At 38.7% G+C, this 13,617-nt stretch overlaps 1 protein-coding gene across 1 annotated transcript in view; it reads right to left on the reverse strand.

The window, feature by feature from the left end:
- Ar (androgen receptor) overlaps nt 1-13,414 on the reverse strand; it is a 182,369-nt gene extending 168,955 nt beyond the window's left edge. The window contains exon 1 of the mRNA XM_027431759.2: nt 11,832-13,414. Coding sequence (XP_027287560.1) covers nt 11,832-13,414 — 1,583 coding nt within the window. The remainder of the gene's footprint in view (nt 1-11,831) is intronic.
- Between the last annotated feature and the right edge of the window lie 203 nt (nt 13,415-13,617).

Genomic DNA, 13,617 nt, shown 5'->3' on the forward strand with positions numbered 1-13,617 from the left:
TAGGCACTCTAGCTATCTAGGCCCTGCTTTTATCTTTTGTCACATCAGTGTATCCCTTCTTTAGGCACTTTAAGTCTGAAATTATTTAATCTTAGACACTCACATGGCTCACTTCATTTCCTTCAGGTCTCTTCTTAAGTATTACATTCTTAGTGAGGCCAAAGCTGACCAACACATATATACTGTTTCTTCACACCATTAGTACCTGCCTTCCTCACTCTGATAATTTAGTCTTCATGACACTTATTCTTTGTCATATTCTCTATGTTTTCCCTCATCAGACTGTCAGTTCTGATGAGGAATGATTCCATGGCTTTTTGTTGATAGTACAGAATTAATCTTGTAGTGAATGTTCAATAAATATTAGTTGGATAAATGTACTCTGCAAGATAGAATAACTCATAGAGTCTGGACCATCATCTAGGGAGCCAGCATGGGAATGACCTAGGCCCTCTGCATTTGGGTGACAGTTGTATAGCTTGGTCTTTTCTGGGACCAAGACCTGTGCCTGATTCATTAGGTAGCTCTTTAGAACCATTCAAACTTGATGCACTGGGGAGGAGCTTGGTCCTGCCTCAGCTTTGTTGATTCCCCTGGGAGGCCTTACCCCATCTGAAAGGAGATGGAAGCAGAGTGGATGGAGGGGGATAAGAAGGAGGGGGAGACAATGGGAGGAGAGGAGGGAGGGGAAACTGTGTTTGGTATGTAAAATAAATTTAAAACTGATGAAAAAAGAAGAGAGACAGAGGATAGTAAGGTTCTTGATACCTGAAAGTCACAAATAACCAATCTAGTTGGTGAGCAGAAACAGAGATGCCTTAAGAGCTTCACCAGCTTCTATTCTTGGAATTAGCTGTGTTTCTTTGCATCTCTAAATTTTACCATTCCTATCTGTAAAGTAAAAAGAACTGTGGAATAAAACCAGGGACTTATGATTGAAGTAAGAGTAAAACTGAAATCGCTTCTGCCTGTTTTGAAGCTGTTTGATTACACATTACCTAATTTTTCTGAACACATTTATGAATATTAAAATAGTCTTAACCTATACTATTTCTACATGGTGAAAAAGAGAATATAGCTTGAAATCTGGTGTTATAATCTCTCTAGTATTGTTCTTCTATCCAGGATTGCTTTAGCAATCCAGTGGCTTTTGGTTTTCCATATGAATATTTTTATTTGTTTGTTATTTTTGTTTGTGTGTCTTCTATTTTGTGAAGAAAGTTATGGGAATTTTATAGGGATTGCATTGAATCTGTAAGTTGTTTGGGCAGAATATTAATTCTTTGCGATATTCATTCTACCAATCTATGAGCACAGGAGGTCTTTCCATCTTGTAGTATCTTTCTTTGTCTGTTTAGTCAGAGACTTAAAGTTTCCACCATCGTTGATGTCTTTCACTTCTTTACATTTATTCCTAGACATATTGAGTTTTCAGGGCATTGTGGAAGAGAGTATAGTATGTGAATTATTTTTCCCTGCCTGCTTCTTATTGGTGAATAGAAAGTTTACTAATTATATCCTGTCACTTTGCTGAAAGTGTTCATCATTTTTGGAAGCTTTCTGGTGGAATTTCTGGGACTTCTTATATATAATACCTTGTCATCTGTAAATACGGAAAATTTTTCTTATTCATTTCCTGTTTAAGTTTCTTAAATTTCCTTATAGATTCTTAATCTTCTAGCTAGTGCTTCAAACACTGTTTTGAAAAGGAATGGGTATGTTGGAAAGCCCTATCTAGTCCCTAATTTTAATTCAATTGCTTATAAGTTTTCTCCATTATGATGATTTTGACTGTTGAGGCATGCTTCTTCCAAAACTGTTCTCTCTAGAACTTTTATAATGAAGGCATGTTGGATTTTCTATATGCCTGAATTCAGTTTGGAAGTATTTCAGAGAAGATATTTGAGTTTATGTTCATCAGGGACATTGACCTGACTTTTTTGATGTATCTTTACCTGGTTTTGATATTAGAGTAATATTGACTTCGTAGAAGGAATTGGAAAGTGAATCCTAGCTCTGAATCTTTGGATTTGAGTGTGTATCCTGAAGTAACTCCAGAAGTCACGAAAGTGAAAAAGGGAACCATTTACTGAGCGGAGAAGTAATGCTCTAAAGCAGTTGTTCTCAACCTTCCCAATCTGTGACTCTCTAATTCTGTTCCTCATGTTGTGGTGACACCAATCATAAAATTATTTTCATTGCTACTTCATAACTGTAATTTTGCTACTGTTATGAATTGTAATGTAAATATATGTGTTTTCTGATGATCTTAGGTGACTCCTGTGAAAGTATTGTTTGACCTGCTAAGTAGTGTGGCAACCCACAGGTTGAGAAATGCTGAGAGGAAGGGAGTGAGAGGGGGAGAGAGAGAGAAAGAAAGAGAGAGAGAGAGAGAGAGAGAGAGAGAGAGAGAGAGAGAGAGAGAGAGAAACACAGAGAGAAACACAGAGAGAAACACAGAGAGAAACACAGAGAGACAGAGAATAGTAGGACACAAGTTCTATGAAAGGGGAAAATGAGAAAAAATGAGTGAGGTTACTTTAACTGGAGAACAAGGAGGAAGGGTACAGGAAGGAGAGATACACTGAGAATATTTGAAAATGAGAGTGAAATGTATTATTTCATAATCTTAGTTAAAAATATGTGAATAAATATTAACATAGATAGAGATACAGATGATATGGGCATATAGATAATGTTAAGCTCAAGAATCATAAACCAACCAAGGGAAATTACCCTTTGAGTGGCTCATCATGGAAGTTCAAGATACTCCCAAATGGAGACTATTGCTACTGCCCTTGGTTGCCTCCCTGAACCTGAAGGTAAGAGTTTAATACTGAAGACACTACATACTTTGGACACAGGACTTGAAGGAAATGAGTTGGAACTCATCTGGAAGCCTCCCTGGGGAATAGTTTTTATAGTATCCAAAGGTACTATGCAAGCTTCAAAGACAGAAGACAATCAATAGTCCTACCCAGCTATTGAACAACAACAGTGACCAGCCAGTAAAATATTCTTAATGGTGCAATTTTAGGCTTATTCTTTTTATCTTATTGAGTTATTTCAATTGTGCTTATCTCTTCTTTCCCTGAGAAAAAACACTCATTAATTTAGAGGCTCGAAGCAAGCCTTGGGTCAACTGAAAGCTTCAGAGCAGAAGCTTTCTCTTGATCTGACCACCACACTGGGTGTCTTCCTGGACATTCACACCACACTAAGACTCATTAATGACCCCAAATTTAATTCATTACTTATATGATTGGAGACTTCTTCAGTCAAGACACCAAAATATATTCTCAGCAAATGCAATGACGTAGTCAAGAAACTGTGGAAGAAACTAGCAATTAATATAACTGGAGTGGTAATGTTGAATACATAGAAATAGAATGCATCCTCTGGATTCATTGTCTTTTCAGAAATACTACATACTCCTTCTTGAAACATCTCACAAGACATATAAACTGTTGCTTGAGTTCAGTCATGTCTCCATCTATGTTCATAAGGACATGTTGTAAGTATTGCTGACCCATTTAGCTTACACTGACTCAGGTCTTTTTTTTTTAAGTACTTACATTTACAACTTAATGTATACCCATTTATTTAAGTCAGCATCATGATGCTACTTTTTTTTTGTTTTGAAGTTCTTTGAAAGCTGTGACAACTGGATTATCTCTGTTGATTCTCCGTTTAAAAAATGTACATACTTCTGCCACACACTGGTAATATAGCAGGTGCTTGTTGAAAAGTGGTTTATTGACAGAGGCTTACTTTTGTCCTGAGAATAGACTCTAGGACCTCCCACTTACTAAACAAGAAGTTTATCACTGAGCAAAATTTCCAATCTGATGAATTCTTTTTTTAAAAGTAGCTTTATTGGTGGTAATCTTCTAAAGCTAGCTGTATGATCAAACAGGACCATCATTTTTTCTGGGTTACTAGCAGTTCAGTGACCATTATTAAGGTACAGCAGCTGAAGATGATTATGTATGATCATTGCACTAGCATGTTAATGAGGTCAAAGTTCCGTACCCATATAAATTTTTGCTTCCTGGATATGGTGCACATCACTGAAAGGGAGGATACTTTATATTATTATAAATATGCCATTTCTCCTCCTAGAAATACACACATATCATGAGGAGTGAAGACATTTACTTAATTCAACTTAAGTAAAAATGTAATATTATGAGTGCCTATATTTTAACAAATTTAAAAATAACCCAAATATAAATAGGAACTTTTCCAGCCTAGTGTAACTTTGTTACCTTGTCATGATAATTTTGTATTTGGCAGTCAAAATTATTCCTCACTCACTTGCTAATAATAATTAAATCCAAAGTCTAAGAGAAAGGACTATTAGCTTATATTTACAAACTCTCTCTTTATCCTTCAAATGGATGACATTACTAATTCTAATTGACAGTTAAGTTGGGTAAACCTTATGTTCCTTCAGCTAAATAAGGTAAAATCAAGTATGTTTTAGCAGGGCACTAAAAGAAAAAAGAAAACCTTTCTATTTAAACATCTAAAGCACAAGCATTTCTGGTATATGAAGCAAAGTTGCAAGGTATAACTCTATCCTCTATATTTCTTAGCACTAGCAATGAACAACTTGAAAAGAAAATTATATTCATAATAATATAAAATACTGAGGAATAAATTTGACAAAAGAAATGCAAATTTTATATTCTGGAGACTAAAAAAACAGTTAATAAGGGCATAAATGGTATGCAAATTCATTCATCAGAAGACTTGGCAGCAATAATCTCCAAATTGATCTACATATTGGATACAAACTCATCAAAACTTTAGGTGCTTCTGTGTAGGAAATGACAAGATTATATCAAATAATATGAAGGTTCAAGGGACCTCAAGCAGTCAAGATAATATTGAAAACAAAGTTGAGAGACTCCTACTTAATTTCAAAACTCAGTAAAAATATATACCAATTCAAACAATGTAGAAATGGGATCAGTAAATATGAATAGATCAGTGAATACAGTTGACTGTCAAGAAATACCTCACATTTATGGTTAATGGATTTGTACAAAGAATTCCTATACAGTTAAATGAGAGATGACTCAAATAGTGATTTCACTTTAACTGGATAATTACATGAACAAAATGGGACTGGACTTCTATCTACTTCACAGCATATATAAACATTAAATCAATGATGATCAAGGACCTATGTATACATTGCTAAAACTGGAAATCTCATAGAAGGAAACATAGGTATATATCTTTTTATTTTAGAATTAGAGAATGCCTCTTAATATGTAACACTTAAGTTATATATCAAAAAGGAAAATGTGTATAAACTGAATTCTCTCAAATTTTAAAATGTTTTTCCTTCAGTGAATGCTGTCAAGAAAGTTATAAATATCCACAAACCATAATCCATTAAAGGACTTTATCTAAACATATTTTAAAGGACTCATAATTCAATGTCAAAAAGACAACCAAACTCAACATGAGCAAAGAATATGCATACACATTTTGACAAAAAAGATAAAAACAGACAAAACCACAGCAAAATATATTGAACATTATTAGTCATTAGAAAAGTGTACATTAAAATGACAATGAGATGTTGCTTCACACCCACTAGATAATACTACTACTAGTATTAGTAGTAGTAATATAATAATAATAAGATGGGGCTAAAGAGACAGCTGAGTTATAAAGAGCACTTGCTATGCTTCTAGAGGATCTCTGTTCCAGCACCTACATCTGGTGGCTCAAAACCTTCTTCCAGATGATTTGATGCCCTCTTCTGGCTTCCATGGGTACCCACACCTGTGCATATATGCACACACAGACACATATATACATAATCAAATAAAATTAAAAGTGACTATAATAATTGTTAGGAAGATATGCAGAAATTGACATGCTCATTTATGTTGCTTGGGTTCTAAAGTAATGTGAACACTTTTGAAACAGCTTGGCATATTCTTATAAGATTAAAAACACAGTTTTTATCATATTAAATAGTATTTCTATTACTAATTTTTTAACCCAAGAAATTTAAAGCCATATTTTCACAAAAAAATGTACATGGGGTAGGGAGAGATGGCTCCATGTTTAAAAGCACTTGTTATCTTGTAGAGGATCCTGGTTTAGTTTTTACTAGCCATATGGTGGCTTACAAAAATCCATAATTCCATTTCCAGGGAACAAGATGCCCCAGGCATGCACGTGGTGAATGTTCAGACATGTAGGTAAAATAATCATATACATTAAATAATATAAATAAATATGTTTAAATATTTGTGCATGAATATTTTCAGCAATATTATTAGCAATACTCAAAGGCTTGTGACAACAATTAATTTCCATAAACTGACAAAATGTGGTATAATATACAAAATAAAAATATTATTCACCTGTGAGAAAAATAATGAAGCATTGACTATGTGAATGAACCTAGGAAGCATTATTCTATACCAAAGAATTTAGTCAAAAAATAACTAGTATTGCATGGTTCTATTTAGATGAAGCAGCAGAATGAATAAATCCATAGAGACTAAGAGCAGATTAGTGGTAGATCAGAGTTGGGAGTGGGTAGAGAAGTGACTGCTACCAAGCATGTAGGTTATTTTTGGGGGGTGGATAAAATGTTCTAGAATCGATTGTGATAATAGATCCATAACTCAAGATGTACTATAAAGCACTGAAATATGCACTTTCAGTAGGTGAATTATTTGGATTGTGAATTATGTCTCAATTAGGCTGTTGCTGACAAAATAGAACTCCGATTGTACATGATCTAAACTGGCAACATTCTCTACTGACCATCAGCACTTTAAAGCTATAAATTTATCCGAATGATCCATTCTCAACCCTGATGTGTCTGGCAGATTGGCAGCAAACAGTGTGAGAGAGAAGAATGGCATCATTCATGAGTTTGCAAACCATAATTTGTGCCCTCTCAGCTCTGTGATGCAGACACTAAATGCAGCCCTTAGTGAGTGACAATCTAAAACATTAGAAGAAGGAGAGAAGTTTCCAGAAGCTTTGTGTTCTGCTTCAGAGAGGTTTTCTAAAATGGTCAACAGGTATTTCTAATATTCCGACTATTAGCAAGGGGAGTTAACAGAACATTAAGCCTTACTGGACTACTTGAAGTTATTTGCGTATTAGTGAATAGATTGGAAAATACTGGCTACGTATAAAAATGTACAATTATTTATACAACACGAAGAACAGCAAATTGTGATAATTGTATGGTATTTCACAAGTCCTTATTTAAAAGTTAGTGCTGTGTTTAGGATGAGGATAACGTGGTATAAATGATAATCACAGAACCTGATGAATTGCTGACAAGGAAACTAAAGGAGAATGATTTCCTTACTATTTTTCTTTGTTTTGCCAATGATTATTTGCATGTCGCCTGAGCACCTTCATGTGAAGAATAGCACTGACCTTGTCATACAGAATAGATGAATAGATACTGATCCAGACAGAGTTTTGGGGAAAGGGAGAGTGTAATTATTCCCAGTGTCTAGCAGAAGGTTATCAATAGGGTCAGCAGAGGGAAAAGGACAGAGATTAAGATAGGCTTTGCAGATAGTTCAGAGCAGAAGGCATAGATTCAAAACCCAGTGCTGCAAGACACATACATATATACATACTATAGACAGACAGACAAAGATACAGACACACGTCTGATATTGGGGGCCAAAATACTTCACTAAATCTTCAGTGCATGCAAGCTATCTCTCACAACTTCCTCAGCAACTGTTGAGCCTGTCTCTAACCCAAGGTAAAAGTGTCCTACATGACGGTATTCATTTTTCAGTTCCTTCTTGCGATCTATTCTTAAGAGAGGTACTGGGTTCATCCCATCTTCTACTTGCCAGATTTTCATTAAAGAGATTTTTAGGAGCATGCCACAGGTGTAATGAAAAAACTCCCAACAAACAGAATAAAGAGTTTATAGTCCAATGTCAAAGGCATGAAAGGAGTGAAATAAACAAAAACCAGGCATAAGCAGCATTAGAGGAAGCTGCAGACAAAGAGAAAATGGAGGAGTTGGGAGTTGGGAAAAGATTTCCTATTCATTCCCTTACCAACATCATAAAATGTAATTTTTGTTTGCTTTTTATTATTATTTTTCAGTATCTTGAGTTCAGATATGATTATAAATTAAGTTCCTTGCTTTGTTCCACCTAGTCTGCATTCTCTCCTTTCTTAAACAGAAATCCAATTGAAATTAATGGTCATAATATCACCATAAGTAACAACAACAGCAACAACAACAATAGTAACAATAATAATAAATTGTCCATATTAAACTCACAGGACACCACCAAGAGTGGCCATTGTATGTGTACAAATCAGGAGATGAAATAATTCCTTGTTTTAAAAGCATTTATGTAAGCCAGATGAAAAAAATTAAATCAGTGAGAAAAAACAACAAAGAAAATTTAACATGCCAGTAAATTCAATATATAATTTCCAAGTATCAACTCAATGAATGAAACTCTAATGAAGTAAAATTAGCACTGCCAGGAAGCACCCCACACTAACACTACAATTGGAAAGTTCCAAGCTGCAAAGAAAACAATTTCTACTGATAATACCAAGCTGAGACAGGGAGAGCCTACAGAACAGGCAGGGTTTTGCCATGGCTACATCTTGTGGCTACTTACAAATTGGGTGCCAACTGACTTGGCTATTTGACATTGAGTCCTGATAACTGGGACCCAGGAAAAACTCACTATATGTTTGCTGACTACGGAGGACGGACACTTCTTTTCAATATACTGATTCTGAAAGTAGAAATCGTTCACTGGACGTAAAGCAAAATTTTGCTTAAGAAAACATTCTAACTATGCTTTATATGATAGCCAGGACAAAATTTCCTGGTAACAAGGAAGAAGAATGGAGATGAAAGGGGAATTGACAAAATGCTGTACTTAGAAAAAAAATAAATGTCAGAATTTGTCAATGCCAAAGCACTACTAAAATAATGCCTATTATGAATGCTGAAACAAATAAGTAAAAAATATTAATTTCTACTCTGCTTCTGAGTAATTTCTCTAAACCCCAATTCAGCTTCTTGCATGGGCTCTTTAGGGATCTAATTTGTAAAAATCAATGTTTACCACAGTATTGTGCTACAAGATTGTGGTCTTGTTTGATCTCCAAGAGAAAACAGCTCCATAAAATATCATCAGGCTTGTAAACAAGACCCATTACTTTTATTTTTCCTATTGTTCAAAACATATGTTAAACTAAGCAAAAAAGGGGACTCCATTCAGCTTCTGCCTTCTTCTCAGTGAAAATGCTGCAGAGTTACTGCTTTAGTTAGCAAAGCTAAAAAAAAGTCTCCCTCATATAAATAATGTTCATAATCACACACAGTTGAAAAAAGGAGGAAACCAAAAAGTTATGAGAAGCTTCCAGAATTATGAGGTTTTAAACTGAAAATCAGCACACAATGCATGCCATCTAGAGGGAGTGAGCTCAGGGCTTGTCTTTAAAAAGCTTTTGCCTTTCATCCAATTAGGCCTGTAAATAAAGGGAAACATAAGAAAGGAAGAAAGTATTTCCATCTTTGAGGTTGTTTGTATGCTGGTTAAATCCCTTGATTAATTTTCAGTAAAATGATTCAAATGATATTCCTAGATCTTGGAAATAGTTTGTCAACTCACTTAGACAGAGCTTCTTTGACTCAGTAAATTCTCACAAGTTGAGCTCATTAATTTAAAAAGTGTCAATGAGACTTCAAAGTATAATAATCATCCTAATAGAGAAGGTACCCCTCCCATTAAGAACTGAGATAAAATCAGAACACTCACTATAGAAATGCTAGGAAGGGTTTTTAGTTACGTGGTGGAAATTCAGGTGGAATTTCAAAACTACATCTTAACACCCACTGAGAACTACTACTTTCCTTCTTGTTAGGTGAGCAAGTTGGGGTGGGATATCCAAAAGAGCAGACAGCTCAGGGGTGGGATATCAAAAAGAGCAGATGGCTCAGGAGGCTAGCCTTAGCATACTTGGTTAGGAAGTGCTTTAGACATTCCCACCCTAAGAAAAGTCTGTAGTAAAAAAAATAAAAAAAAAAGGGATTCCTTTCTCTAGTTGACAACCCTAGAAAAAATTAACCATACCGAGTAAATCTATTCTCATAAAATGAAGACCTTTTATCCCACAGTAAAACCCATCACAAAAATAAACACTCGAACTTAACTGGAAAATATTTAATGATATCAAATGAATCGTTGAAAATCCTGTAAGGCAAACCTTAAAAATCAAATAGAATATAAACCGCGATAAGAAACTGTTTCTTCAGTAACTCAGAAGAGAGTAGTTTATGAAAACCTATCCTCCTTTTTCTTAAATGTTTGAACACTGTCCTAACAACCAAGAACAGTAAAAGAATACAAATTGTTAGAATTAAGTCACCAAAATTATAGCACATGTAACAAAGAAATTTGGGGGATGTCACAAATGAAAGAAAACCATTTGAGAAACAGACATAAATTCATAGGGAGCATGAGCACCTCAGGAAACCCAACCCTAGGCATTAATTACTCAGTCAATACTCCATCTTATCAGATGGAAAGATTATCTTAACTTAGTGGGGAAAACTTTTCAACTAGTCTCCACGGGGCTCAAAAAGTAGTAGTAAATACTTTTAATAATGTGAAATTGCCCGCCCCCGTCATAACTAGAACTGTGACGCAACATTATGGTTCTTAGATCACTGACAGTTCTTATTCAATTTGTTATCAGGAGCAACTCATGTTTTAAAATATAACTATGTCCTTAAAATGAAAAATGTAATGAGGTGCCTTACTCCTCCCTCCCCGGTATAAATTTCTGAGCACACTCAAGTAGCAGGGCATGGTTTACAGGTTTGTTTTGTTTGCAACACTGTGAGTCAAAATCAAATCTGCTAAAATTGTTCATTTACAGTACATTCTTTTATTTTCAGGTCTAATGTAACCCTAAAATAGAGACTTCTGATGTGTTCTAATCTACCCAGAAAATAAACACGTTTCAAGAGAAAACTGACCCATACAATGACTCTCAACTGTCAACCCAATGCTGAGAAATCCATGAGAACAAAGTTTGCCCGGTGTTTACTATGAAAGCTACCCCATCTACCTGCTCTAAATGTACCCTGTTGGATTCTCTAGGCTGACCTCCAACCAGAAAGCACGTCCCTAGTTGCTTCCTGGGAAGAAATTGCACTCTTTCACACGGGGCCCTCAGCAACCAGATGCGGCTTTTCTTGCTCTGAGTATTGAGAATTCTATTATCTCTATTTGAAGGATACGGGCTGAAATCAGCCTTTCGCTTTTCTTTTCCTTTTAATATGTGCCAAGACCATGCATGGATAGGAAAGTGAATACTAACAGACCCACAGACAAGAAATTGCCCATATTTATTCCTCATCGTGTTTCGAGGACTTTGAGGAAAGGAGGGAAAAAATAGTGAAGGGCTTACGAGTGTCATTTCTGCAAATGGCCCATGCAATTGGATTTCAGTTTGGAACTCTTAATACTTAGAATACCAGAAAGATTTTAATGGGGGATTTTAGGTGTCTGGGGGAGGTGTAGGGGAATCTCAAAGGGCACCAATTAGCACCCGGAGCGCAGCAAAAATTCCTGGGCTTAGGTGGAACATTTCACAAGAGGACAGTCCCCAGGAGGGCTCCAGATGTAGGATAGCCCCTCCTATAGAACTGGACTGAGCTGTTTTAGGATCCCTGGAAACGTTCTCTTGAGCAGGAATGCCTATATCCCCCCAAACGCAAAGTGCTGCTCTGTGCCCTTGGTCAAAAGGCGGCATTTTCAGGAGAAACTTACCGCATGTCCCCATAAGGTCCGGGGTAGTTCTCCATCCAAGGTCCCATCTCACTTTTGACGCAACTGGGACTGGGATAGGGTACTCTGTTCACCACTCCACTGGGATACCACACTTCGGAGGCAGAGAAGTCACCTTCTTGGCCAGCCAGCCCCTGAGGGGGACGAGTGTAGCCATAGGGGGCTACAGGCCCAGCCTCACTTGGGCTGCTGTTGCCGCCCCCGCCGCCTGGCCCATATAATTGGCCTTCTTCAGCTGTGAAGAGAGTGTGCCAGGAAGAAGAGGCGGTGGCTGGGGGCGATCCAGTGCTGGGTCCGGCTGCACTCCCTCCATGTAGGCTAGCCAAGTCCCCGTAGCGGCATTGCGCTGCGGCCGCAGCCCAGGCGCTGCCGTAGTCCAGAGGGTTCTCCAGCTTGATGCGGGTGTGTGGATGAGTAGGGGGCTGGGGGTGTGAAGGTCCGGTCAGAGCCAGAGGAAAGTTGTAGTAGTCGCGATTCTGGTATGCTGCTGCCTCATCCACTGCTCCGGATTTATACAGAGACAGAGTGGACGGGATCTCAAGTGTCCCAGAGCTACCTGCTTCACCACTGCCAGAGCAGCTCAGACTCTCGCTTTCCAGCCCTTTGGCATAACCTCCCTTGAAAGAGGAATACTCAGCAGTCTCTTCTGTGCCTTTGCCCGGGCCTTCGTCCAGGGGAAGACCTTTGCATTCGGCCAGTGGTGCACAAGGAGCGGGACGCACCGCTGGTGGACCTCCCAGGAGCGACGCGTACATGCAATCTCCCCGAAGCTGTTCCCCTGGACTCAGATGTTCCAATGCTTCCACACCCAATCCCATGGACACAGACACTGCTTTACACAACTCCTTGGCACTGTCAGATATGGTCGAATTGCCCCCTAGGTAACTATCCTTGGAGGAAGAGGGAGCCCCAGTGGCCTCCCTTGCTCTCGCGCTGCTGCCACTGCCTTCAGATATTACCTCCTGCTGCTGCTGTTGCTGCTGCTGCTGCTGCTGCTGCTGCTGCTGTTGCTGCTGCTGCTGCTGCTGCTGCTGCTGTTGCTGCTGAAGAAGTTGCATGGTGCCTGCCTCACTCAGGATGTCTTTAATGTCGGTGGAGCAGCTGCTTAAGCCTGGGAAAGTGGGGCCCAGCAGGGACAACGTGGATGGGGCAGCTGAGTCATCCTCATCTGGAGGAGCTGGTGGCTGCTGCGGCAGCCCCTTGCCAGGAGCTGTGGCAGTCCCAGGCTCTGGGAGGCAGCCGCTCTCAGGGTGGCCCTCAGAGGCTGACTGCTGCTGTGAAGGTGGCTCTTCCTCCTCCAGGGCCAGGTAGCCTGTGGGGCCTCTGATGTGGGCTTGGGGAGAGCCATCCTCGCCTTGCTGCTGCCGCCGCCGCCGCCGTGGGCTAGTCTCTTGCCGCTGCTGCAAACAGGCACCGGGAGGTGCTATGCTAGCGGCCTCGGGGTGCCTGGGGCCCGGGTTCTGGATCGCTTCGCGCACACTCTGGAACAGATTCTGGAAAGCTCCTCGATAGGTTTTGGATGGGGGCCGTGGGTAGACCCTTCCCAGCCCTAACTGCACCTCCATCCTTGAGTTTGTCTGTATCTTCCACTGAATTCCCTTATTCTGTCTTCTTGTCTCTTGCTCTGAAGAGTTCAACTGACTGATGATGTAGTAGCTGCAGCTAGCTGCCCACCTGCAGGAAGCTCCAGGGAAGAAAACTTGCAGGAGGAAAAAAAGCGCCCAGATTGCTTCAAAGTCTCCTGTAAAGGAAGGCACTCGCTAGACAG

This window comes from Cricetulus griseus, chromosome X (assembly GCF_003668045.3).
Source record: "Cricetulus griseus strain 17A/GY chromosome X, alternate assembly CriGri-PICRH-1.0, whole genome shotgun sequence".
In the NCBI taxonomy this organism is placed as follows: Eukaryota; Metazoa; Chordata; class Mammalia; order Rodentia; family Cricetidae; genus Cricetulus; species Cricetulus griseus.